The sequence below is a fragment of the Sphaerodactylus townsendi genome, linkage group LG01, assembly GCF_021028975.2.
Source record: "Sphaerodactylus townsendi isolate TG3544 linkage group LG01, MPM_Stown_v2.3, whole genome shotgun sequence".
NCBI lineage: Eukaryota > Metazoa > Chordata > Lepidosauria > Squamata > Sphaerodactylidae > Sphaerodactylus > Sphaerodactylus townsendi.
In genome coordinates, this window is record NC_059425.1 from 5,984,686 (window position 1) to 6,012,627 (window position 27,942).

The window sequence follows — 27,942 nt, forward strand, 5'->3', positions numbered from 1 at the left end:
TTCTTCTTCTTCTTCTTCTTCTTCTTCTTCTTCTTCTTCTTCTTCTTACTATTAATGTTGCGATTTACGCAGCTGTTTTAAAACATTTTTTGAGTGAAGAAACTTGTTTTACCCTGTTTTTTGTGCAGATCCACCGCCCAGAGCCCCTGGAGGATGAGGTGACATAAAAAGTTTAATAAATAAATAAATAAAATAAAAATAAATAAAAATAAATAAATTCTGTTCCAGTTTGGAGTAAGCGCCTTTTGGAAAACTCCGTGCAGAAGCGCGGGGCAGTGGGGAAGATCCGGGGGGTGACTATAATTTTTTAATTGTATCATTTGAAGTTTACAGTTTATAGTATGTTCGTGCTTGATACATTTTCAAAGCGATACTTTCCCCCCCTTTTCTCCCTCCCCATTTCTTCTTCCTCATAGTTTTGTCACACAAACAGCAGTGATAGAGATTAGTTCTCTGTAGCCACCTCTTCTCCCATATTTCTTCATTGACTCGAGGCTTCTTTCATCCAGTCCACGTTATATTATCCATATCTTCAAAATTTCATTTCTGTTTATCTTGCCCGTCTTATTTTTTTTTGGTTAATATATATCGAAAATATCAAGTGTCCCTTGTTCCTAGATATGTTATTCTAACCATTTCTGGAAGGTATCCATTTTTTCTTTTCTTTCCAGCCCAAGGCTATTGTTGCGTAATGTGCTAGCTTTAATCATTATTTTATACATATACCTATATTGTTTATCCCCTTCTGTCTTCCATTACACTCATTGAACATCAAGTCATTATTTAAATCAATATTTATCTTCACCAGTCTCTCGATATATAACAATACAATTGTCAAATTTTTTTTACTTCTGCACATTCTATCCACATATAAGCTATAATAATATGCCTCTTGGTCTCCACAGTGCCAGCATTTAGAACTAAAGTCCTTTTATCACGCATTATGCTAGTTGTTTTTTGGTGTTCTATACCATTTCAATATCACTTTTCTTTCTAACTCCATTATCATGAGAAAGCAAGCCTGGGAGGAGCCAATGCTTGTTTCATTAAAACCTGGGTTCTTTTCTCCAATAACTCCAACCAGCTGAGGTCTCAACGATTTTGAAAAACAGAAATAAAAGAAATAAAACATGATTCTTGCGGTTAAAGGGAGTTGGCTTAGGTGATGATTATGTCCCTTTTGGTTCTTTTGTCCCCATTTTTCTTTCTTTTTTTTTTCCTTTTATGTACACTGAGAGCATATGCACCGGAGGACAAATTCCTTGTGTGTCCAATCACACTTGGCCAATAAAGATTCTATTCTATTCTATTCTATTCCGAGAACCCATGGCCCAGAGATGCTTCCTCTGACCACGTCTCAAGATGGAATTCCAAAACCTTTGTTTCCCCCTTCTCAGGAAAACTCTGTTCAGGCCATAGAGGTAACCTTAGGCTTTTGAAGTTTCATCCTAGCACCTCTGCATAGTTTCCTGTGTCACTCCCTCAGGAGATCAAAGGCAAAGATGCTTTTCACAGTCTCATATGTGACTTTGCTAGTTTACAGTACTATTCCATCACACCATATATTTCTCAATCTTTATATTTTTCCAACTGTCTATTAATTTTTTCAGTATTACCAGTGTCATAGAAATCCTTCCTTCTCCCATTTTTTGTTTTCCATGTTCTTATCATGAATTCCTTATCATCTACCATATATTTGTAAATATGCCTAGAATTTTTTCCCTTTGCATTTTCCATAGTTCCAGACATTTCGACATTATACATTCTCCTTTTATCCGTTGAAACCTTTATCCTTTCCCAAATGCCTCTCCAAAACCAACCAGTTCTCATTTCCTCCTATCTCTATAAAATTTTGTAATGCCATAATTTCTCCTCCTTCCTAATCCAAATTTGCCCACAGTTTGAATTCCTTTTTTTTTCTTTTCAATATTTTTTATTACTTTTTTTTTCCTTCTTTGCCAACCACACACACCCCAAAGGTGCCCACATCGAGGGTGCCATGAGCATCCATTACCTCTCAATGTTTCCCATATATCTAGCAAGACCTTTCTTAGTCCTATTGCTTTTTGATTTCCTTTCTTTAACTCTTTATTGAAAATACCATGTGCACCAATTCCTTCATTTATTTCATTTTCAAACTTAACCCATTTTTTGACATTATCCTCGTTTATACTCATCAGACTCTTAATCTGGAATGCTTCATAATATTCTTGCATTTTTTGAATCCCCCAACCTAGAGAATTTTTTGTCAGATATATGATCTTATTCATGATTCTTGGTTTTTTATTATTAGACCCAAGCTTTCAGCTTTCTATCCCATTCCTCAAATTGTTTCTTCTTAATTTCCAGCTTTGATTTTTCCTGTAATTGATAAGGTCTTCTTATCCCATTCTTTTATTTGTTTTAATATTTTTTCCTCCTTGCTTCATAATTATATTTAAACATCTTCTCCTTTCTATGTAATATTATAATACCCAAATATTTAATCTTTTTTACTAATCCTCTCTCTAATTGTCTTTTTTCCACATTAACCCCCATTATTTCTGTTTTCTCCATGTTGACTTTTAATCCTGAATATTTCTGAAAGTAGAACTATTTTTAATTCTTTCATTGTATCAGCTGGATTCACCATTATTACTAAAATATCGTCTGCAAATAAGTTTAACCTTATTTCTTCTTGATTCACTTCATAACCTTTTATCCTTCCATTATTATTTATCCTTTCTGCCAAAAATTCCATTGCCAATATAAACAGATGTGTTGATAATGGACATCCTTGCTTCACTCCCCTTTCAATATTAACAATTCCTGTCCACCTGTCATTAATTCTTATTTTTGCCCTTCCTCCTTTGTAAATCTCTCGTATAATGTTTATAAGTTGTTTTCCAAACCCAAAATTTTCTAGAGTTTGAAATAAGTAATTATGACTAACTGTATCAAACGCTTTGTATACATCTAACTTTATTATTGCGCATATTTTTCGTTTTTGCCACGTTCTATTACATTTAATACATTCCTTAACGGGTGACAAATATCTCTACCTCTAATAAAGCCATATTGCTCTTGTCCAATTAACTTCGGAAGGATGTTTTTAAATCTATTTGCAAATACTTTCGCAAAAATCTTGTAATCTTGGTTTAATAAACTTATTGGCCTATATGATTCTACTTGCTCTGGATTCCATCCTGGTTTTTAAATTATTATTTCCGTTTCCCTCCATGACTCTGGAACCCTCTGCGCTCTTAGAATATGGTTAAACAATATCTGCATCTCTGGAATTAATACTTCTGACATTTCTTTATAATACTCAGCATTAAACCCGTCTAATCCTGGGGATTTATTGTTTTTCAAATCTTTAATAACATTTGCTCTTTACTCACTGTGATTCTACTTCAAAATATATGTAGTTTGAAATCATGTTTAATTTAATAGGTGTCGCAAGGCATATAACTAGTGGGGGATTGGATTGTAAATGTGCAAATAGATATTTAGGATTAGAAGTTAGTTAAGGCTTTATTTCTATCCTTACAGCTTGGGTCTATACTTTAAGAAACAGTTTTATATTAGTATTTATTTATTTATTTATATTTCAAACTTATAGGCCGCCTCTTCCCCAGGGGGCTCGAGGCGGCTTCCAACATGGCTGTTCTCTGACAGCAACTCCAACAACATAACTTAACACATTTAAAATCCAGCAGCAATCATATACAATTTAAACAGTAAAACAGTAGACTAATAAAACGGTAAAAACGGGCACCCGATCCCAAGGCTAAAAAGGGAGAAGTAGTAATAGAAAAGGAAAAGGAGGGAGCAGGCGGGCCCAGATGGAATCAACAGTGGGCCCGACCGAAATAACAGGGGATGGAGAATGGCAGCCTTAGTTTTGATTCCGTTTTGCATGTATAAGACTCAGTTTTGCATGTATAAGATTTTTAAAGGCAGTTATAAAGGTTCCACACCACTATTCTGTGAATTTATCCTTCTTTGTTCCCTTGCTAAATCAGTGTAATCTGTCAAGAAAAGTTATTATCAGTGCTGTCAGTGTTTTCTTTAAAATATTTCAGATAAACTTTCACTTATTGTTCGAAACTTTATTTTATTTTTATTTATTTATACTTTAGATTTATAAGCCGCCCTCCCCCGAAGGGCTCACATTTGTGACACATTCCCATTGTGCTTGACCACAAACAGGTTGCCACACTCCTGCCCTGTCACTTGGAGAGTTCGGAGACAGCTCTGCTTCTTCAGCTATCTCTCCACCCGCCCTCATCCTGTTGCAGGAGGCAGGAATTTAACTGCAGGGATGGGGAAAAGCAAAGAAATCACTGCAAGGACTTCCCATTGCAATATGCACCTGTGCATCAGGCCCAATCCAACCCAAAGGAAGCATTACAGAACCCCTTCATTTCAGTACAACAATTAAGCAGATGCTGAAAAATTTCCCTAAATGAAGAGGGCTTTTATCTCTACATGATGTACAGCGGAACCTCGGTTTTCATTGCCTTCTGTTTTCGTCATCGGTTTCTGTCATCGGTTTCGGTTATCATCGATTTTTTCAGTGAAAAATTTGCCTCGGTTTTCATTAATCTGCAGTCAGGTGCAGGGGTTTGTGGAGAAAAATCACCCAGACAAAGCTGTTGCAGGCCGTGTCTGCAACTTGTTTAATGATAATATCTTGCCCCATTTCAGACAAATTTTAAAGAGGCTTCAGAAACAGACCTCTTTGGACAGCTTTCTGTTGCGACATAGGTCCACTGGCTCTGAAGCTGGTCCTAGTGTTATTGTTTGTTCCTGTTTTCAGCATTAAACACTATGTTTATTCACCAAAAATGTGTTTTTGGTATGTTTTTTGGAGTGCCTAGAACGGATTAAATGGATTTACATTGATTCCTATGGAAAAGTTTGCCTCGGTTTTCATCGATTTTGGTTTTCATTGATTCTTTTCAGATGGATTACCAATGAAAACCGAGGTTCCACTGTATATTGCTAGTTACAAGCACTACATTCAGATAGACTCTAATTTTGTTTAGAAACCTAAAATTAGAAACCTAAAATTACTCTGGTGCAGCTCCAACGAGATTCCTTATGCTGGTTGCTTCTGAGACATCTATAAGCTTCTAAAATGCTTAAAATGTATAAAGAATCCTCTTTACTTAGCTGCTGTGTTCATCCCATGTGATGCATTTTATATGTACGCCTTAGTTCCCGGATGTACATTTTATCGTCACAATCAAACTCAACAATGGGAAATGTGGAACGACATAAGACCAGAATAATGCCCTACTAGTCTGCCACAATCAAAGCACGAAGCTTTCTCCCCTTGAAATTTGATCTTCATTGAAGTGGAAGTTATTGACATAAATAAAACAGATTTTTATGAACATGCTGCTAACTGGCAGAGAGGGCAAAGACATCCAGAAGTGGGCGCCACCACAGAGCTACGCTGGCATCTGAGGAGATGCAAGTTGGGGGCGGGGCGGGGGCAGCAGGCTGGTGCATTCCCAGGGGTGGAGCCAACTATAGTTGGTTTTCAAGCCAGGAACACCACTGTGGCCAGGGCCTCGGACTCACATAACAGCGTTCAGCCTTGTGGAGGGCTTTCCAGGGGGCCAGACTTCTTCTGAGGGCCTGAAAACCCTCTGGAGGCAGCACAGCAGAGGAGCCGTCCACAGCTGCTGCAGCCTCTGGATTAGACTACCTGGCTGCTTTTCCATGAAACTGGAATATATGTAGTTTTACAAGAATTTTTGTTTGTTCCATTATTTTACCGAAATATAGACGTCCTATCATTTCTAGGCTCTCGTATTTTATATACTTTGCTAATGGAAACATCATTGCACTAAAAAATACAGTCAGATTTTACACTACTGTTGGGTAAAATCTAATGGTTGGCCTGTCCAGATTAAAGGGGCCTGTAGCAAACAGGACATATATAAAATCAGCCATTCATTTGAAACAAAAGCAACTGTAAAATTTCGTTAACTATAGCAACGTCCATTAAAATCAATGAACAGTCAGTATTTGATTCAGCCTTTGCATTTCATAAGCCCTCTCTTTACTTCTTTCAATATTTGGATTTCATAAAAATTTACAATGTAGACATTTGTTTACATTAAAAGGTGAAAAAATGCCACAGGAAACTGTTCCAATTTAATTCAAGCAAAAAGGACACGTTCATAGTTTTAGGCAAAAGGCGAGTCGGCATGACAACAGCTACCTCCCAGCCAAGGGCCGGTACTGCAATTCCCTTTCAAACTGTTCTGCTGTGAGCGTTCCCTGTATAGCCTCACAGCCTGGGTTAAACACAGAGTAAGCACTTTTTTCTCGACTCTGTTGTTCTCCAGGGCCACGGGTCCCTACATAGATCCAATAAAACATGGAGAGGACAAAATAAGGCAAACCGAACTCCAGTTCCACAAAGAGTCCCAGCAAGACAAGCCACAGGAGAAACTTCAGAAAGGTCACATTTACAAAGAAGTAGTGTGTCCACCACGGCGGCAGGGCTGACGCGGCTGGGCCTTCGGGGCTGTGCGTCCTCTGGCTGGATTCCTAGGAAACGAGAGCAGAGAGAGACAATATGGTTAGTCATGCAATGGATGGGGGGCTTCATAGAAACAAAACTGCTAACCAATTCCCTCTCCAGACAGACATTTTGATAGTTATGGAGCGTGAAGCAAGAGGCATCACCATGGCACACTGCAAAGTCAGCCTACAGGCCAAGGAAGAGGACTAGGACCAGCCTGGCCTGCCTCACAGGGCTGCCCACTCCCAGGGGTGGCTGAAGATCTCCTGGGGTTTCAACTGATCTCCAAGGCTGCTTCGGAAGATGAACTCTGCTGCATTATGTACCCCAGTGAAGCACCCCCTCGGGCGCCACCCTGACAATCGCCAGGTATTTTCCCACCGGCAGCTAGCTGTTGGGGGAACTTGATAAGGATTGAGTGGATGAACGGTGTCAAACTTTTAAGGTAGTTTGGTGGGCAGAAAGCTCGTAACCCCCCAGTAGTTTTGGGCAAAGGATTCTCACTTCTCGGGTACGCGCACAGACAGCGGGCACGGAAAAGCGCAGGCTGAAAACGCACCGGCAAAGCTCAACCTGCTCCAGACCAGTGGAATGGCGTCACGAGCAAACAGCGCGCAAAGGGCGCCCCCCCCCGCCCGCTTGGACGCGGCTCCTCCGAGGCGGCGCCACCCCCCCCCCCCCGCCGCTCGGCCCCGCGACCCGCCGCACCCACCTCCCTGCGGGGCTGGGCGGCCTCTTCTTCGGTCACCGGAGCCGCGGCGGCCTCGGGAGGGGGCTTGGCGGGCGGGGGCCCGGCGGTCGCGCCGCGAGCAGCTCGGAAGTCGGCCAGTCGGCGCTCCATGCAGAGCAGCAGCAGCAGCAGCAGCAGCAGCGCTCGGCGCCCCCAGTTGCAGCAGCGGTGCCGCGCATGCAGCCCGCAGCCGCCCCCGCCAGCCAGCCAGCGGAGGAGCCGCGCTGGGCCGCTCTGCGGGCTGCGTCGCCGGAGCTGCCGGCCTGGACCTGCTGCGGGCGCCCCGCCTCCGGGGGCGAGCCAGCGCGACGACGGGCGCGCGCAAAGGGGCCGGCTGTAGAGGCGGGGCCCCTCTTGGGCCAGCGGAAAGCGCAGCCTCGTGCGCGCGCGCGCGTCTCACGGCGAGGGGCCGGTCAGTGCTTCTTCCCCGAGCGGGGCTGGCTGGCCGGCCGGCATTCACGCGCCTGCGTTCCCACGACGACAGACGCAAAACAGTCTGCTGCCCGCTCTGCCCATGTGCTGCTTCCGTTGTTTGTGCTCCTCGTTTGAGGAGCAGCACTTGGGGGGTTGCGTCATTTCTCCCTCCCTCTCGAGAACGTGGGAAACAGCAGGTGAGAAGGGGGGGGGGTCACCCGGAGATTTCCACGGGGGCTTGGAGACGCCAGCCTCGGATTCTGCTGGGCTGCGTAAAAGGGCAGCATCGTCGTGCAGCAGGAGACCTCCTGGATTTACAACCAGACTCCCAGATCAGTTTCTGGAGAAAATAGGCCGCTTCCGTGGGTGGAGTCTGTGGCGTTGCGTGCTGCTGGGGTCCCTCCCCCTGCAAGCCCCACCCCCACCAGGCCCGCCTCCAAATCCCCGGGAGATGCCCCCCCTGGGATTGGCGCTCCCAGTCTCCCTGCCCCCCCCCCCCCCGGCTGTGCAGCCGATTCGTGGCTCTGGCTTCGGTGAGCCCCCTTCATCAGCGGATGTTTCCAGGTGCTGGCTGACGCAACTTTTTTTGAAATTAAAACTTTAAACAGACAACCCTAACTCTGGTTTGAGTTGCTGCCGACAAGTGGCCCACCAAAAGCCTGGGGGGCCGGAGCTCATCAGGGTCCCCACTTGGCCAGCACTGCCGCCCCCAAGGTCAGTGTCCGTATTTGGGACTGAGTGTTCAAAGTCTGATGCTGATAAAGATAGGAGAAGACAAAGGAGGACAGGGTGATAACCTGTTAATGAGAAAGGACGGTGAATGGATGCTCAGTCCGAGAGGGTCTCCTGCCTGCTTTGGTTCACAGGCAAACAGAAGACATCTTCATCCTGTCTTCAGGGGAAAAAGATCGATAGCAACTTTTTAAAAAACTGGGTTAAGAGAAATAAAAATGGCAGGAACACATTTTGCAGGAGAGATCTGTGCAAACTTCTCCCCCAAAATATTGTCGTAGGCTTTCACGGCCGGATTCAACTGGTTGTGGTGGGATTTCCGGGCTGTGTGGCTGTGGTCTGGTGGATCTTGTGGGATCTTGTGGGAAGGAGATTGGCCACAGGGGACTTCTTCGGTGGTGGTGGCCAGAATCAGACCCATGAAGCCGAGACTTGAGTGCCCGATCACGTGGGCCTCTGTCTCTCATCTTGGCAGGCTTTGGAGAGAAGAAGGGAGAATCAGGATTTGTTCCGAGTCAGCCCTTGGGAGCAAAGGGGTGTCCGGGGCTTTTGACTCACCTTCCCCCTCCTTTTAATCTTGCTTCATATGCTCCAATAATTTCCCTCCAATAATTTCTCTCTCTAGCCCCACTAGCTCAGCCTCTGCATCTCTTTGCCCTGCTGTTGTGGAGGTGTTGAAAACTCTTGGGGGGGGGGGGGTTCTGCCTGGTCAATGAACAATCAAAAAAACCAGGTGCCCCCAGCCCCATAACACTTTTTAAAAGAGCAAGCAATTTCCTATTTTGCCTGGCAAGGGAAGAATCAGACTGCAGACAAAATGGCAGCTTGGGCTAGGGAGAGAAGAAGGGTTGGAATTATGTCCCCTCCCCCTTTCTCTCCTGCAGGAGACTCAAAGAGGCTGACAATCTCCTTTCCCTTCCCCCCCCCCCCGCAACAAACACCCTGTGAGGTGGGTGGGGCTGAGAGAGCTCCGAGAAGCCGTGACTAGCCCAAGGTCACCCAGCTGGCGTGTGTGGGAGTGCCCAGGCTAATCTGAATTCCCCAGATAAGCCTCCACAGCTCAGGCAGCAGAGCGGGAAATCAAACCCGGTTCCTCCAGATCAGAGTGCACCTGCTCTTAGCCACTGCTCTCAGCCACTACGCCACTGCTGCTCCAGTGGGGCAGAAAAACTGAAGGAAAAAAGCTGAGCAAAATGGAAAACTGTGAGGCAACGACTGAGGATCAACTGCTTATCAGCAGTGTGACAAATTGTATGTGCACAAAAGCCCCCTGGTGTCACAAGGAGTATTTTGGACACTCCCCAAAATGATTGTAAAAGAGAGAGGGCAGGGGAGGTTGTGGGCAGGGTTCATCCATGTAAAAACAAACGAGAGGATCCAAAGGCAGAACCAAACGTGGGGTTTTGTTGGCTGGCTGCAGAGTTGTGTGGTGGGGAGATAGCTGGTCTGGGATCTTGGACACCCAGGTTTGGACCCCCACTTGGTCATGGAAGTCCCCTGTCAGTCACGCACTCACAGCCTAACACCAAAATCAGAAAGAGGATGTTAGCTGAGGATGAGAATGGAGAGAAGGGGAGGATGCCGTCAAATGGCCCCGGTTGGTTGTGTTCTGTCGCCCCCTGGTTTCCCTGGGTGGTTCCCTGCCGAAGCACCGAGAAGGGTCTACCCTGCTTAGACTTCTGAGATTTAACAGGTGAGGTCAGGCTGGGCCGTCCAGCGCCAGGCCCCTCACAAGGGGGGGGGGTGTGTGTGTGTTGAGCGTCCTCGTGTGGTTTTTGAGGGGAAAAGGCGAAAGGCAGATCTAAGTGGATCCTCATGAATTCACGTGATTTCCCCATTGGAATGAAATGAAACCACCAGGAGACTGTAGAGCACGTCTGAGTCACACTCACGCAGGCCCCGCTCCGTGTGGTTGAATTTAAGTCCAATGGAAAAGTCACATGAATTCACGAGGATCCGTTTAAAGTCACCTGGAGCCGCCTTTTGCCCAGGCCCGTGTTGGAGTCCTGGCGACCACATCCAGCCTCGACGGCCTTCCTTGTCAGCCGGCTCAGGTCTTGCCCACGGGGGGGGTGGGGTGGGGGGTCCTGAGACGGAGTCTCGCTTCCTTGGGAGCAAGCGCACAGGATCGGCCAGCGGCTACCGGCAGAGGAAAGGAGACCCCGTCGGCCGGGGGGCTTTGAGGCCTGGCCCCACATTTGACTGTCAGCTGACCCGCCCCCCAAACACGCGCCCGCCCCGGCCAGCTTTCCGCATCTGCCTGCGTGGGCCGCTCCTCTCGCCCGGCTCCGTCCTCTCGACGCGCAGCAGAAAGGGCGAGCCGGAGACGCCCTTCAGGAAGCCAGCAGCAGCAGGAGGAGGAGGAGCCCGTGGCCGCCGCCGCCGCCGCCGCCCCCATTTCCCGGGGAGGCCCTTCCTGCAGCAGCAGCAGCAGCTGGTCCGGTGGGAGGGGAGCGGCCGCCCCTGGCTCGGGGTCAGCTGAGCGCTCGAGTGCGGCGCCCGGCCCGGCGGCGAGGCCAGAGGCGGCCAGGTTGGGGTGAGCAGCACGGGCTGGGCTGGGGGGCGCCGGGGCTTCTCGGGCCAGCCAGCCAGCCTCTTCTTCCTGGGTTGCTGGCGTGGCGAGGCTCAGGTGGCCGCCGCCGCCGCCGCCCTGGCGCAGAGTTGCTGCAGCAGCCCGCCGTCCCTCGGCAGAGCAAGGCAGGCAGGCAGGCAGGGCTGGCCGGCGCGGGGCAAGGTAGGGGCGTCCCTCGCCACGGAGGCCGGGGCGGCGGCGGCGGGGGGCCACCCCTCCCGATGCCCAGAGGATGGCCGCATCGGCCTGTGAGCTCCGGGTGGCCGCAGAAGGGCCGCGGGCGGGCGCCGGCTCTGTGGGCGCCGATGACCGGGCGCAAAGTTGGGCCCTGCTGATCCCCGGGTTGGGCAGCCGCCTCTGGGGATTCTGGCTCCGGGTTTCCTCCCCCAGACTGGCCTCCCGCCCGCCCGCCCGCCCGCCCCTGTTTTGCTGGGCTTCGGGGCTTCGGGGCTGGCTCCGCAGGGTCCCCGGCAGGCGGGGGGGGGGGGGGGGGGGGGGGGCAGCGCAGGAAGCGGGACTCGGGGTGCGCCGCTGCCGCCGCCAGCCAAGCGCATGGTGGGTGTGGGCCTGGGACGATGGGGGTGCCTGGTAGGGACCAGGAAGCAATCGGGCGGCTTCGCTGAGCGCCTCCCTCCGGGCGGAGGAATCATGTGAGGGTGACCAGAAGAAGTCAAAGGGCTTCTCTCCAGGAGAGCCTTCCCAAGGTCGGAGGCCCCAGGCCTGGATTCAGGAGTGTGCTCGCCCGGGTGGCTGCAGAGAGAGTCAGGCCCGGTGAACTGCCCTGCAGGGGTAGCAGCAGCAGGCACACTCTTGATGGCAGTCCGGAGCCTGCTGCCTCGCCTGGCTGGAGTGGGCGGCTGGACTGCCTGTGAGGTGGCTTGCCCGCTGGGGTGAACAGGCTCTCTCGCACGCAGGCCTGCACCACGGCGGTCAGAGGGGACAAAGCAAAACAATTCCTCTTTACTGTATGTTGGCATTGAGCCCCCTTTTTCTTTCCTTCTGAGGGAGGCGGGGTGGGGTGGGGGGAGGGAAGGAAGGAAGGAAGGAAGGAAAGGAGGACGCCTGGAGTTCCAGCAGAAAAAATGGCTGGAGGGGAAAGGATGGAGCAGCCTCATCCTTCTCTGTGGCTGGGTCCGAACTTCAAGATCTCTTCCTCCTCATATGAAGAAGCTTCAGGCGCTGAGATGCTTCTTGGGCTGTGTGTGATCCATGACCCCCCCCCCCCCTCAGCACCAAACAGCTGACAGGGGAACAGGAAGGGCTGTGTGCCGTTCATAATTATAGGAGTCTCTCAAGAGATTGGTGGTTGTTTTCTTGCACGTGCCATCAAGTGACAGCTGACTTTTCGCAACCCCAGAGTGTTTTCAAAGCAAGAGATGTTTGGAGGTGGTTTGCCATTGCTTGCCCCTCCCGGCCTCTGTGGTTCAGCCCATCTAAGATTCTCACCAGAGGGGCTGACCCGGTTAAGCTTCTGAGATCCGACAAAAGCAGGCGGGGGCTCTCTGGTGAATGTTGCAGAGTAACTCACATATGTTCTGGATTAATATCAAATTAATTTGGGGACTGCATAATGGGCCGGTCACGCGCAAAGTCTTTGCTGTGCTGTGAAGATTTCTTGTACGGACATATTTTCTGGAGCTTCTCTTTCACTTCCACTCTCCTCGTGGCAAGCAAAACCACTTTCAGCACTGTTTAAATCTTGCTTTGCCACCAGAGCATGACAGGTTTGCTAGTGGGCACAGCTTTGCCCCGGACCTCTGCCCCCGACTAGCCTTCCCATACCCTCACAGCGCTTTGCTTGCCTTCCCTCTGATCCCACCTTCATGCAGTACAAGCAGGCATCTTCTTAGCTCCTCCCCACACCCCCCACTCTGTTTTTTTAAATTTGAGAGATTAGATTTCTGGAGCCAGACACAGACTATTAATGAAATATTATAGCATATGCACTTAAAACGCTTTCTCTAAATCTGCTTCTTATTTTAAGCAGCTCTTCAGGATGACTGACTGTGTAAACAGGAGATAGCAGAAGCTTTACTCATCTGCTGCATTGTGATTGCAATGTGGATTCATAGATTAAAAACGCAGCCCTGTAATTAAGTGTGCTGCAATTGTATTGAAATGTGCTTGTTTATCTTGTAAGCCTGCTCCTTGTTTATTTGCTGTCCCAGCAGACCTGGAGCCCTAACCAACCTCTTGTGGCTGATCTGACCTGTCTGATGCTGAGAATCCAGCATGTTGTACTTTGGGCCTGGGGGAGAATTATTGACCCACTTCATTTGTAGCCCATTCTTCTCCCTGAGGCTCAAGGCAAATCACAAAATGTAAAAATTCAATCCGACCATATGATAAGATTAGGCTTCTTCTTTCACCCTTTCTTTTGTAGTCGAGTTGCAGCCAACTTACGGCAACTTTGTGGTGTTTTCTAGGGAGGAGACATTCAGAGGTGGTTTACCAGTGCCTGCCTCCAGTGGGGTATCTGCCCGGGGATGGGGGGGTACCCCCTGACCCCGGGTGCCACTAATCTGGTCTTGTGGGGGCCCCCACGTGACTAGGTCCGGAGCGAAGATGACGAGGTAGCAGGAAGTCCTGCTGCTTCGTCATCTTCAGGCTCCCTCGGCCCTGCCCACGTCGTCATTGACAAGGGTGGGGCCAAGGAGGCCACCCCCACCCCCCCACCCCCATGCTCCTGGGATCCCAGCAGCTGGCAGCCAAGCTTCTGCACTCCCCTCTGGGAAGAGCAGAAGAGACATCCATCCTCCGAGAGGTGCTTTTATAAGCACTGAGGCTGGGGGCAGGGCTTGGGGGCAGGGGGCGTGGCCCACCCCCCAGAGCCCTGCCTCCGACCTCAGTGCTTATAAAGCACCTCATGGAAGAGATGGCAGCCTCTTCTGCTGCTCCCCAGAGGGGAGGGCAGAGAAACTGAACTGCTTGACTTCTGGGACTCCTAAGGAGCCCAGGGGCAGGGGGGACGTGCTGGGGCACCCCCAGAAGCAGAGCCAATGGGGGGGCTGCCAAGCCCAGAGACAGTTAGTCCTCTGGAGCCGCCCATTTCCTCCACCGATGGCGTCTCCCCTGCCTGCCTCCTGTGCTTCCATGGGTGATCTCGCATCCAAATGTTAGGACTGAGCGTGCTCAGCTTCTGAGATCTGGCAAGAACAGGCCTGGGCTCACCAGCCCCGGGATGAGTACTTACAGAATAAGAGAAAACAAGCAAACAGAAATCTGTATAAGACATGACATATAATACAGAAAGTGGGTTACAAAGGTAGAAGACAATGCAATAAAAGCAAGGTGATACATACAATAAATGTTGTTATACAAGCAAGGAATTTGCTCCTGTATAAAAAGTGTCTGCTGCTATTTGATTATGCTACAAGTTCTAATCCTTAAAAAATGCCCTCTTGAACACTTTCTCATTTTGCATATTTTTTTTGGAATTGGAATTTTAATTTATATACTGCTCTCCAAGATGCTTGAAGGAGCTCAGGATTGTGGTTCAGCATAATGCAAATAAACAATAACATTACAATACAATAGGACTGGATCATAGTAACAGCAATATTAAATCCATCTGACAATAAACCCTGTTTGCTTCTATCTGTATTCAGATTGCTGCCCTTGTTTCAGCCTCTGCCCTAGCACATTTGGGGTTTTAAACCAGTTCTTGTTTTGTTACTTGCTGCACCATCTCAAAGTTTGGCATTTCCCACAGTGGTTGGTTCTGCCCCCCTCCCACCCCAGTGGGAGAAAGTGGAAACAGAGCTCTGTTCTATATAGTATTGATGGCCGAAAGTCGGTGGGGGTGGGGGGATTGTGGGACAAAATTCCAGGTTGCTCTGGGGATATCACTATCCCTTTGTAATCATGCATATGTTCTCGAGAAGGGATGTGATCGGGCCCTGAATGCAGTGTGTGATGAATGAAGGCAGAGGAAATCTTCATCCAAGGAGTCCCACACAGTGACCATCGTAGTGCATCGTCTCACACTGAGCTTTGTGTGTCAAAAGAGTCAAGTTGCAGAAAATGTTGTAGTTGAAAAAAGAGGAAGAACCACAAGATGTCTGAGGGGGACTTCTTGGCAAAAGGAACTGAAAGAAAAGAAGGCTACGTAAAACAGCACTGCCGTTTTACTCCATGCCAGCTGCCTTTTTTTGAGAAATGCTAACCCTGAGCAGCAACACGTAGCATTGCCCAGAATGTGATGTTACTTTGGGACTCTTGCTATAATTTCCTCTAAAGTTGGCTGTCTACATATATGAGTGAAGGACTGCATAGGAAGGGACAACCAGGAAGTCAGCTGAACTTTGTCCAGCTTTGGGGAATTGGCTCAACCTTGTTTTTGAGTTTCCTCCAAGAAGGGACGATAGAAAGGACAACCAGATGACTTTGTGGTGTGCAGTTCTGAGAGAAAGGGATAATGCTATTGGCTTGGAGCACAAAAAGCAGAGCTATAATGCTGCACATGTTTTTTCCTTGAGAAGAAGAAGAAGAAGAGTTTGGATTTATATCCCCCTTTCTCCTGTGGGGGGGGGGGGGGGACTCAAAGGGGCTTACAATCTCCTTGCCCTTCCCCCCTCACAGCTCAAACACCCTGTGAGGTAGGTGGGGCTGAGAGGAGCTCCGAGGGAAGCTGTGTGGCTAGCCCAAAGGTCACCCAGCTGGCTTGTGTGGGAGTGGCACAGGCTAATCTGAATTCCCCAGATAAGCCTCCACAGCTCAGGCCCGACAGAGCTGGGAATCAAACCCGTTTCCTCCAGATTAGATACATGAGCTCTCTTAACCTCCCTCGCCACTGCTGCTCCTCTCCCAGCCACTGCTGGGAGAGTAGCCTCGTGATAAATTTTAGGAGTCCCTTCATAGGACTGGGCTATTCTTGCAACAGTACTTTAGAAACTGGTTCTATGAAACAAATTATTCTGTTTTGCAAACCCTCTCCATAAGGGACTGAAGCAGGCTATAGTCTGACTTCAAATGAAATGGAATCCCCTTTTTGAGCCCCAATAACTAGAGAGGGCGGCTCAAAAATGCATATTGGTGTTTGGTTTTGAACCGTCTCTCAGACATCTCTTAAACAGAGCTTCAACTTGATTTTTCTGCCGTTACTTACAGCAGTGTAGTTGGGTTGAATTATTCAGATTCAAAAAGCGAACTTTCAGCAGCTTTTTTGCCATGAGATAATCTTTGTTGTGCCTTTTACAAACTTCCCACCGACTTCTAAAGCTCTGTACAAGCCAAATGAAATTACAAAACAATGTTAGCTTTTGTTTAAAAGATCAAAATTAATAATAGTGGAGAGAGGAAGATTCTTATGGAAAGCCTGTCTTTCACTATTACTTCTTTATGCCAATTTATTTCCACCTATTTCCGTCTTTTCCTCAAAGAGGGTTCAAAGAGTACTTGGAAACTCTTAATCTTTGTCATTTGTTTAACCCAGACAAGATTCAGGCTGATATTAGAGGTGGTGCCAGTGTTAGGGAAAGACTTGGTGGACAGATCTGAGATACCTGATTGCTAACAGTTGTAACTCTTTTTTCACTATGTGTGTTTTTTAAAAGCGAGGAAAATTAACTTTCAAATATATATTTAGGGTGGTGTTACTGGTGAATCTACTGACCTACAGTATTCGAGTGATCAGCCATGGAATACAAGCGAAGGTATCAATGGGGACCTAATCAACTAGCCCAGCTTAAATAACTTCCAATATCCAGAAGAATCCCACACACAATGCTGTAAGTTACATTTTAACTTAATATTAAATTTTTAAACTGTACAGATGTTTCTATACCTTCATCTTTTCCAGGTTACAACTGTTACATGTTGAGAATATTTATTTAAAAGTGATTGTTGACATCTTAAAATATCATGTAGTACTTACATTAAACATCCTATGAATTTTTTATTTAGAAGGAGGATCGAGGAGTCTAATCCTGGTTCAAATTTCACACCCATTGGGCGTGGCGCCAAATGCCTTATAACCAATGAAATCAGTGCTTGTACGGTGCTGTTCTCGCTAAGAGCGCGAAGAACCAACCAGAAGCTTGGGCTGAGGAGGCGTGCTGATGTTATAGCTTGGGAGCATGTTTTTTTGCGGGGAGTAAAAAAAAAGGTCCCACCCCAAAACAGCCGCGACAGCCAATCAGGAGAGACCGTAAGCTGATCCCAGGCGATGATAGTGGGCATTGTTACACATTTGTTGAATCTGAGATAGGCCTAGATGTCTTCACTGGAAACATGTCTGCGGTGGGGAGGTTGAAACCTCGATGAAAAGGTGCAGCTTATTTTCAAACTTGGTTTTGACCTGGATTGAATTTCCGGTGGGGATGCGACCTCCCAGTCTTACAGCTGTCACCTGGCTTGAGACCCATGTGGTGGAAAGGCCCATTCTGAATCCAGTGAGAGTACTCCCACTCCATACTAAGCATGTTCCCTGCATTCCAGTTTTTTAGGGGCATAGAGAGAAATTTGGAAGGGCAGAAAGCATTCTACTCCTGATTTCTCCCATCCCTTAAGGGAGCCAGCGATGGTGTAGTAGTTAAGGAAGTATTGGTTTTGATCCCCCACTTCTTCACATGAGGCAGTTGGACTCTTGTCTCAGGGAACTGGATTTGTTTCCTCACTCTGCTATACACATGGAAGCCATGGAGCTGACCTTGGGCTAGTCACAGTTCTTTCAGAGAACTCTGTCAGTTCCCACCCTACCTCACCACGGATTGTCCAGTTGTAGGGAAGGAATTTGTAAGCTGCTGAGACTCGCACTATTGAGAAAAGAGTTTATAAAATCCCAAATTCCGCTTCTTCTTAATGTCGTCTCCCTGTGTCTCTGCAAAGGCTGGGCTGGGATCAGCGGTGTTGAGGGCAGAAACAGAATCTCAGCAAATCCCCAACCAGCGTGTGTTCTCCCCCACTTCCTTCACAGTGATTTCCTGTAAGGCTGGAATGCAGTGTAGTTTCCTGTTCAGAGTGAGACAGTCTAGAAAAGCTTCGTTGAATGATCAGTTCCCTGATTGTGAGTGCTGGTCAGGATCACGAGGGTGGACCAGTGGGCATTTGTACATCCTTAGATTCAAAGAGATGGCAGAAGCGTTCCTCCCATTGGGCAGAAGTGAGCCAGTTGCTTGAGCGCCACCTTGTATTGGTGGAGCGCCAAAAATGCAGGTTTGTTTGTCAAGGATTTTTTTGTATTTTTTCGAGTGTTTTTTGGTTTTTGGCCTGCAGAGGGCGCAGTTCTTAGCTAGCAGCACCAAAAATTTCAGGGATGTTTCTGGAGACTCTCCTGATGCTATCACCCATGTTTGGTGTGTGTTTTGGTTTAGGGAGTCTAAAATTATGGACTCCCAAAAGGGGTCGCCCCATCCCCATTGTTTACAATGGGAGCTAATAGGAGATGGGGGCAACACCTTTGAGGATCCATATCTTTGGACCCCGAACCTAATTTCACCAAACCTGGGAGGTATCATCAGAAGAGGAAGTCTCTTACTACGAAAGTACTACGCAAGGTTTTGTGAAGTTTGGTTCAGGGGTCCCAAAGCTATGGACTCCCCAAATGGGGTTGCCCCCATGGTTTCCAATGGGAGACTAATAGAAGAGATAGGGGCTACACCTTTGGCGAGTCCATAACTGAACTCCCTGAACCAAACCTCACCACGCCTGGGTGGTATCATTAGGAGAGTCTCCTAAAGATACCCTGAAAGTTTGATGCTGCCTATCTTAATAATTGCACTTACCCTGACAGCAGGCATCCCCAAATTTCACTCAAATTTTTTCCTTTTAAATCCCCTTTGGCATGGATTTAAAGGGAGAATCTGAGGTCCCCAGATTTAAACATTGAAAGTGAATTTGTTTTTGGGGTGGGGAGAATCCACCCCAAAATAACATCACTTTCAATGTTGTTTACTACTGAGGGACTAGATTCTCAACTTTAGGATGATTTAAAAGGAGAATCTGGAGCTCTAAGCTTAAACACCATTGAAAATGATGCTGTTTGGGGGTGGATTCCAGCATCACTTGTTTAAACTAGAGACCCAAGATTCTCGCTTTTGAAATCCACCTTAAAGGGAGAATCTGGGGTCTCAAGTTTAAATAACATTAGAAAATGATGCTGTTTCCCCCAATTATGGGGGGGACTGGGTCACAACACCATGAAATGTTTTCATAGCGGTAATAAACATTTTGAAAATGTTTTCAAAAGAATATTTCTGCTGTGTGGCATGGCCCATTGTTGTGTTCAGATTTGTGAGTTGGGGCATTGTTCTATAATGTGATGGTGACTTTGAAGCGACCTGGTGAAAAAAATCATTATTTGGTCCGCGGTTGGGGGGGGGGTGGCTGCCCATGGGGAGGGCATCAAATCAGGTTTTGCCAATGGCTCCAGTTTGCCTAGAGTACAGCCCAGTGGTGGGGATTCAAACTGTGGCGTAAGCTTAGCCAATGGGGCCTGGAAGGCGAGGAGACACAATGGGGGGGGGTGTGGCGCTGGGCATTCCAGGGGCGAGAGCATTCCCTGGGCGGGGCTGTGGCAAGGATGCAGCCACTGCGCCCGGTCCTTGGAGGCGGGAAGCTGAAGTCACGGCGCACTTGGCGCGGAAGGCTGCCTTGCGCCAGCCGGGTGCACCTCCTGCTAGACTAGCTTCAAGTTCTGCGCGCTGCTGCTGGGGTGAGAGGAAGGGCGTCCACTAAGGCAAAAGTCACATGGCAAAATCGCCAATTAGTAACCCCCTCTCGGCACACACAAATAAGTGAAAGTAACCTACTCTTAGGAGACCTGTGAGAACCTGCTGGATCCCACACCTCTGGAGTACGCCACTGAAAGAGAGGTGCGTCGGTTTTGAAAATCTAGAGCAAAATTTTCAGCCAATATTCAATTCCAGAATCACTGGAAAAAGGCCAGGAAAAGTTGAAGGCTGACAGGAAAGAGGAAGGACCCAACCTTGAGGTTGGATGGACTCTCTACAAGGAAGGAAGCCCGGGGAAGCTGTTCACAACGGGACATCTTGGGGAGTCACTAATTCATGGGTGTTGCCATAAGTTGGAAATGACTACGATGTCACTTAGCCTGCTGCGATGCAGTTGGACTGGCTGGACTTGCTGAGCCTGTTTGGGCACTTTGCCACAATGGTGAGTCCTCCTAACCACTATTATACTGGAACCTGTTGTACTTTTGCTGGGCAGTAAAGATCACGACTTCTTAGTGGAGTGTAGTCACCTCACCCAGAGTTGTTGTGTACTGGGATGGTGGGGTTCAAAATTGACTCAAGTGGACAGGTATGCCCTCAAGAATCAGTTTGTGCTTCATGTATGATTACCTCCAACATAGGTTACACCTCCAGTGGAGCACTTTGACAAAATGAACTGTTCAAAGGCTGCAATAGTGCAATTCCTGGGCTGGATCCAAAGTAGCCCCTCAGTTTGTGTGGATGCCTCACCTTACACCCCACCCCACCCCATAGTCCCAGCATTTGCAGCTGCGAAACAATGTCACGTTTTTTTCAAGGGTCTCCTGGAACTTTGGAATAATCCCTCTAATATATACACAACTCTCAGCATGTGCTAAATGTAGCTAGTTGCCTTGAGTACAAAATACTTGCCTGAAGTTCCTGGGTTAGAAAGGTTGCCAGGATGGTTGTCATGAGTAGTGCCTCCTGTACTTCTTGCTGTTCTAGTTGTGTTAGACCTGTACAAAGGCATTTAATAATGTGAATATATCTAATATTGGGGTAAGATTTTTTTAGAACACTACCTAATATAGGCTTTCTGTTGAATGTGTAAAATATTCTTCCATCTGAGGGAAGCCTGGCATAAAAGAAAACATTGTAGGGACCTTCCCCTGGCAGACTGGCTTTCCTTGAGAGACATTTTAATATAGTGAGGTATTTGGTCCTGTCCAACCTGCTGCAGTCATTCTAATTTCAAGAGGGTGGCTGCATTTTTGTCAGGGCCTTGATTCCCGTCCCATGTGTATGTAATGCCCAGAGTGGCTGTTAGTGTCTCCGTGGCTGCCCCCACTCAGTTAGAAGTGCGTGTCAAATGTCTCAAGCCCACAGGGCTCATCTTCTAGTGGGTATTTGCAACACAGGAAATCTATGCCAAACCTTTTGCATTGCATACATCTTGCATGTTATTTACATGCGTGAAAGAGATGAACCACTTGCGGTAGAAGAAGCTTTACTGCTTAAAGCAGGCTGGTAGGGGAGAGGAGGAAATGTAGAGGCAGCAGCAGCCACATTGGTGAAGACACCTATGTAGAGAGTCCTCAGTGTTCAAGGGCGTGGAATTATTTCAGCAGCATCATTATTCCATTACTGATTTGCTTTCTAATAACCATGCATCCATCTGCCCACATTAACTAAGAGCCACCATGATGTAGTGGTTAAGAGCTGGTGGATTCTAATCTAGACAACTAAGTTTGATTCCCCACTACTCCACCTGAGTGGCGGATTTGTCCTAAAATGTTTTTTTGAGTCCAGTCCAAATCCAAATGTGAGGGACAGGTTGCAAACCTATATTTGTCCCACCTGAAAGCGGCAGAAGCGGAATTGTTTCTGCACTCCTACATTCCTGCTGGGTTGACCTTGGCCTAGTCACAGTTCTCTCAGAACTCTCTCAGCCTCACTTACCTCACAAGGTGTCTGTTGAGGGGAGAGGAAGGAAAAGAGCCTCTCAGACTCCCTTCACTGGGTTGAGCAAAAGTGGGGCATCAATCCTCTTCTTCTAACAAGACCTAGAATGGAGCAAACCGGCTCAGATTTAGAGACAGGGAGAGTGACTCAAACATGAGTAGTTCAAGGATCTAATGGCACAGCAAGGGAAGGCAGGGAGGACTCTTTGCAAAATGGGACCCTGGCATCTGATTTCCTATTACTCCTATAGTTTGCTGGAATAGGATAATTCTATGGCAGATTGGCTCAGCATGGGAAACTTGCCTCCTAAGGGTTCTCTTTTTTAGGCCAGCGGGGTGGGGGAAGGGGAGGGGGTGGGGGGGTGGGGGGTTCTGCCCTAAGGACCGAGAAAGATTGGCTCCCCAGATGAGAAGGTGAGTTTCGGATTTTTCCTCTTTTGGCTCCTTACCCGGCCCAGCCAGCAGAGCTGAGTGCAGGGAGTTAGCTCACCTGATCCCTGGGCTCAGCTGTCTCCTGCCACGCCCACAGAGGTGGCGGAAGGAAGGCAGCCAGGAGAATTTGCTCCAGGGCTTGGCTCAGCTGAAAACATTGATGGAAAGAAAGTTTTTAAAAGTCCAGTATTTGGGAGGGGTTTTTTTCAGCCTTTTTGAAATTTCCTGAACGTTTTCAAGCCAAACCTGAAAAATACTGAAAAAAAAATGGGTGCCATGCCCCTTTGCCAATCTCCTTCCTCTTGTCACTTCTGAGAGGAGAGAGCTTTGATCACAGATTAGATTGCAACTCACAGTTTGGGGACTGCTGGATAATCTGTGGGACCTCAATAGTGTAACATTTTTTGTAAATATTTGTAGCTTTTTTTCTAGTTGAAATATATTCAGAGAGGCAACTCTTGGTTTGGATCATAAAAGAACACAGTTACTGATGTGTGGAAGATGATTCTTAGAGGCAGCTGCTGTCATATCCAAACCAGGCTCTTGCCATTATGTCAGGTTGCTAGCAGCTTACTCTTCAACAAGACAAACAAGTGCTAATTGCTCAGTTTGTTTCCTCCCATATCTGAATGTTTGCCTTAAATCCCGGAGAGGAGGAAACACCAAGAATCCTACAATGCTTTGAAGCGTTGACAGGGGGGGGGTCAAGGGCATCTGATCATGAGGCAAAAACTCCTAATAGTAAGAGTAGTTTCACAACAGATGTCTGCGCTGAACATGCTCTTCTCTACTCTAAACACATCCAGTTCTTTGAACTATCATTGTAGGACCATTTTCACTCTGCCCTTCTCTAAACCTTTTCCCCAGTGTGGCTCAATGGTTGATAAAATGTGGGCCCAGAAGTAGACACTGTACTCCCAATGAGTAAAATTTACTTTCCTGGTACTCTAGAATTTGAGATTCCCTACCAGTTTTTTTCTTAATCATTCCTATTTCTCCTCCCTTAGTACAACTCCGTCTGAAATGATTTCTGTCCATAGCAGTCCTATAACCCAGCATATAATCATTTTGGGTCATCACCGAAAGTATCCCTCTTTCCTTTTCCTTCTAATAGACCTGTTTCCAAAGCCCGGGCAAATCACTTTGATTTAGCTCCTCTGCCAGGAAAGCATCCCCATCTACAGGAATGTCATTGTTTTGGTTTTATGGTTGGTAATTTGTTGAATCCCCTGCCACACCTGCCTCATGTTGTTGTTATGAAAATAATCCTCAATTTTCCTCTTATATAGCACTCATCTTGGCTTATTAAGTCACCTCTCTTGAGACTGGCTCTCGCTGCACTATACTTTTGCCTCATCATCAGATCTGAAAGCAATATTCCTGTCATAAAAGTGGCTGAACCCCCCTCGTCATCCAGGAGGGTTTATGGTTGGAGTAAATCGGGCCTTGCTATATCATGTTCAGAGCAGCATAAAAGCTTATTTGCTTGATGATTGATGATCTTTTTTTCAATCTTGGAGCCAAACTATTTGTGGTTTTGGGTAGTTTATCAACAAAAATCTTGTCCTTTTTTCACTATATAAAGGCTCTTTTGTGTCTCAGCAGCTTTAGCTGGGCTGAAGTTGGTGCAGGTTTCGTTATCAGATTTCAGATTTTAATTGATTGCTGGAAACGGGTTGTAGTCCCATCTGTTATGGCTTAGCTCCTGCAGATTGTGCTCACCAGAGCTCTGAAGGTGGACTCTTTTTGAACTGGCCAGCAGGTGGCGCCTTCTCATAAGATGTGCTAATCATCATAACAATCTTCAGCACAATTGACTGGCATTGGAATTTCATCCCTGCTGCATAGTCTGAACCGTTCGTTTACACAGGATGACTTGAGTACATGAATTATGCATAATAAAAATACAAGGTTTAGCCGCTAGTCTATGTGATGATCAAGCTGATGGGTCCATCTTTAAATTTGTCCTTGCACTTATACCAGTACGTAATAGCGTGTGTGTGCTATACTCTTTCGGTATTGGAGTTGATAATTTCTCACCAAACCTTAGAAACAGGAAGTGTTTCATTGCAACCTTCAAAGTTATAAATGGTCAGAGAGCAAAGTTTATATAAAAAGGAAAAAGTCAGGTATATTAAAAGGGGGAAGGCTGGGCTTTCAGTCTAGCTCAAGTGAGTCTGCATGTTAGTGATTCTGCTGGAATTGGGAGCCTGGGGCTCCTTCTCCCAATTCAATTCCTTTCTTGAATTTTCACAATTTCTTGTGTGTTTTCTCATATACTTAAAAATTTTTTTTCTGATAATTCTGTTGATATCTCCCACCGCACACTTTTTTGTCTTCTCCTGTATGTTTTCTTTTACTTGTCTGATTCCTGTCTAATATTAAATGGCTCTTTGTGAGTCTGGTATGCTAAAACGACTGTATTATGGGTGCTGTGTGGTTTCCGGGCTGTATGGCCATGGTACTAGCAGCATTCTCTCTTGGCGTTTTAGCTGCATCTGTGGCTGGCATCTTCAGAGAGATCCTCTGAAGATGCCAGCCACAGATACAGCCGAAACGGCAGGAGAGAATGCTGCCGTAACACGGCCATACAACCCAGCTTCCTAGCACTAATGATTCCGACTGTGAAAGCCTTTGTCAATACGACTGTATTATATTTGGGAAAGAGCAGAGACACTTACATTGTATTTCGTTCTTGTTAAAAGAATGAAAATGTTATGTGACTATTTCCTTCAGTTAGCTGTTTAAAATTTTGAACAGAATGGGGCTTAAAAACTTTGGCTTTTGAGGGTTCTTCTAGCTGTGCAGTGTTGTGGGAGGGGACGTTGAAGGTCCTGCAGAGTTTGACTTGCCACAGCTCTGTCAACTGGTGTACATTTCTGAACCGTCAATTAAAAATGTTCAACATGGCCGTGGGAACGTATCACTGAGATTTCTCTTCCTCTTTTTTGCTAACAGCTGCAGAAATACAAAGAGTACTGAATCAGCTTGGAACACCACAAGACACGCATGAATTGCGGCAACAGTTGTAAGTGCTTCATGAGATGACCTTTCATTTAGCTGCATTGTAAATTTCCCCCTGAATATTGACCTGACTATTCTTGGCCCTGTTCAATATCCAGGTGGTGCTTGAAGTAAGAGAAAATCAGAGACACCAAAGTTTACTGGCCCATTATGCACAGAACACAGAACCTCGGGCCTCTGCAGAGTCTCTTCAGCGCACAGTGGGCTTGCAGAGGGAGGTCTTCTCGCGTTGTTCTGGTTACTAGCTTGCTGGTCTCAATGGACCTCTGCAGCTTTTCCTGGTTCTCTAACTCCGCCCATCCACTCCTCTTAAAGGCACAGATCTAATTACACCTGTAATTGCAGGGTAAAAGGGTTCGTCAAAGCGCTTTTAATTGGGCTCAAATTGATATACCTGTGATAGCAGGTATATTGATATTGCAGCCGCTTTTCCAATATAACCTCCCCCTTCAAAAAAAGAAAGAGTCAAAACCAGCCCCTGGATTACAGGCTGCTGAAAAAGAGGACCACGTGCTAGATCCCCCTCTCTTCCCCTCCACATACACACCCTCGTTCTCTCTTTCTGCCCCTCTCTCTCTTCCTGCCACTGCTGCAGCCAAGAAAATTATTCTAAAATACAGTCTTGTTTGAAATAAAATGGTAAAAAGCCCTCCCGATCCTCGTGGACGGTGGGAGCAGCACTTCCGTTGTTCCTTTGCAAAAGTCAAAGAGAGAGGCTCGTTTTTAAAACAGAAGCTTGTTTTAAAAATGCCCTCCTGATTATCAAGAGAGAGCCGAAGCAGAGCAGGGGAGGGAATTGGTCTGGGGCAGGGGTCTGCCCAATTGGCCATGCTGGCAGGGGCTGATGGGATTTGTAGTCCATGAACATCTGGAGAGCCACAGGTTGCAGACCCCTGGTCTGGGGCAAAGCTGTGTTCACGGGCAACTCTGCCCTCTGGCTGCGAAGCAAAATTAACCAGAAGGGGTCTCTCTCGCTTGCTGTGGGGAGAATAGAAAGTGAAACGGGAGCTTGAGGAGATATGTTTGTACAAGAAATTTTGCGGTAACACACATTTGTCCCCTCATGCAGCAAATGCCTTGTGCACAGTCGGCCACTGAGTTGTCTCAAAGATCAGTCAGTCGTCATATTAATCTTCCTGGCTGTTGAAAATACAATATCAAGAGAAGTGCAATAAGTTGAGTTTGATAAGTTATTGCAAATGTGTAGTTTGTGGAATGGAGCCCAGCATACTATAAAGGGGGAGAAAATAAGTGAACATGAATTGCTTCAAGGAGGACTGATAATGGTGTGTGTCCTCCTAGTGCATACAACAGCCATGCAGGTATGTTGGGCAGAAGCTTGACTCATGTACAGAATTATCACCGTTGTGTGATGTAATTTATTCAAGATATTGGGTTTCTTAGTATAAATGCATTTTGTGCCCTGCTTATGAGTCATAGGCTCATTCCGCTTTTGTCTGAGATAATGCGCTTTCAAACTGCTTTCAATCCTCTTTGAAGCTGTGTGGAATGGCAAAATCATCCACTTGCAAACAGTTGTGAAAAGTGGTTTGGCTTAGCATTATTTTTGCGTGTCTTGGAAGGGGCCCTAGAGTTTCTTGGAATAAGAAGATTTCCTGGAGGAGATGGGCTTTGGGTACAATATAAAGCATAATATTTGATGAGAGGAGAAAATTGATCAGTTATGTCACTACAGAGGCCCTGTTTCTATGTGGGGCTGATTGCTAACTTTTCCTCTGTGAACTGGTAGGTGAAAGCCTGTATTGTAAAGCGCAGGGTCTGCAGTGGCCTTAATCTGTGGAGCAACTGCTTTGCATCTCATATGATCCACAATTCCAAACATTGTCCTCCCCATAAAACTAATTCAGTTCTTATAATAGAGGAAACATAAATTTCTTTGCCTTGCTTTTCTTCTGAGGGGTTCGGGAAGCTTTCTTAAAACTCTTGTTTCATGTACAATGGGGAGTTTTTTCCAATGGACGGTCATTATACTTTGCCTTCCCCTATTCCACAATCAATATTTTAAATCATAAATAACAGTTTGCTTCTTCAATGATTGTTCATTTCCAAGGAATGTAACAGCCAAGTCGCACTTCATTTGGCAAGAGGCAGTAGTACTACCAGTAAATATTATTTCAGTCGATAATCCCTTTTATGAACATAATTTACTGTGGACTGATTATGTGAGTATGTTACTTTCAAGTAATAAGTAGCTGAATTATTAACTTTCCATTTTAGACAACAGAAGCAACAATATACAAATCAACTTGCCAAAGAGACTGACAAATACATTAAAGAGTTCAGATCTCTGCCTTCAGTAAGCGAACAGGTATAGAAATGTTTTTAAAATCAATTAAAATTGCATTGTCAATTTTGCAGACACCCCTCTTCACCCAGCAGTTACTTCTGATGCATATTCTTCTTTTGAGGATTTTAAGCAGAGGTTAGATGGCCACCTGACAGGAATGTCTACCCGATTCCATGTGGACTTGGGCAGATGGTGAGAGGGAGGGCAGGAAAGGCTGGAGTTGGTGCTTCATCCTTGTTCATTTCACGGTCTTGGGAGAGTCATTTAGTCTGCATGTTGTTGTGATCCTTCCGTGTAGGTGCCTTCAAAATGTGAAGAGTAGCCGCCAAATAGGTGTCTGTCAGCTCTGCTGTAGTCCACGCCCTCTGAGGTTTCCGCTATGATCCCAACTCAGGTGAGTTCCGCTGAGGAGTGCAGTTCATTGATAATGTTCAGAAGGAATGTTGTCTTCCAGTAATTTGGCGTGTGGAGTCTGCAGATGAGAGCTTGCAATTATTTACGTATGTAATATTGAAAATCAAATTCTAAACTTGAAAGAGCATTGAGGGGGCGGTGTGCAGTTCTGACAAGGTGTCTCACACACCTTGCATTT

General features: G+C 46.7%; 1 protein-coding gene and 1 long non-coding RNA gene across 2 annotated transcripts; one reads left to right on the forward strand and one right to left on the reverse strand.

The window, feature by feature from the left end:
• Positions 1–6,020: 6,020 nt before the first annotated feature.
• Positions 6,021–8,006, reverse strand: SAYSD1 (SAYSVFN motif domain containing 1). The gene is made up of 2 exons (XM_048495732.1): positions 7,236–8,006; positions 6,021–6,549 (listed from the first exon to the last, which is right to left on the reverse strand). The coding sequence occupies exons 1-2, from the start codon at positions 7,362–7,364 to the stop codon at positions 6,214–6,216; spliced, it is 465 nt and encodes a 154-aa protein (XP_048351689.1). The 5' UTR covers positions 7,365–8,006; the 3' UTR covers positions 6,021–6,213.
• Positions 8,007–16,689: 8,683 nt separating this feature from the next.
• Positions 16,690–27,371, forward strand: LOC125440384. Its single transcript, XR_007245687.1, has 3 exons — positions 16,690–16,700; positions 24,977–25,046; positions 27,281–27,371. It is a non-coding gene; the product is annotated as an uncharacterized LOC125440384 (long non-coding RNA).
• The last annotated feature ends 571 nt before the right edge of the window (positions 27,372–27,942 follow it).

Bases quoted from the DNA above. Each gene is read 5' to 3' on its own strand.
- SAYSD1 (XM_048495732.1), bottom strand. From the start codon at position 7,364: ATGGAGCGCCGACTGGCCGACTTCCGAGCTGCTCGCGGCGCGACCGCC. The intron at 6,550-7,235 runs GTGGGTGCGGCG...CTCGTTTCCTAG, and splicing joins CCGCCCAGCCCCGCAGGGAG to GAATCCAGCCAGAGGACGCA.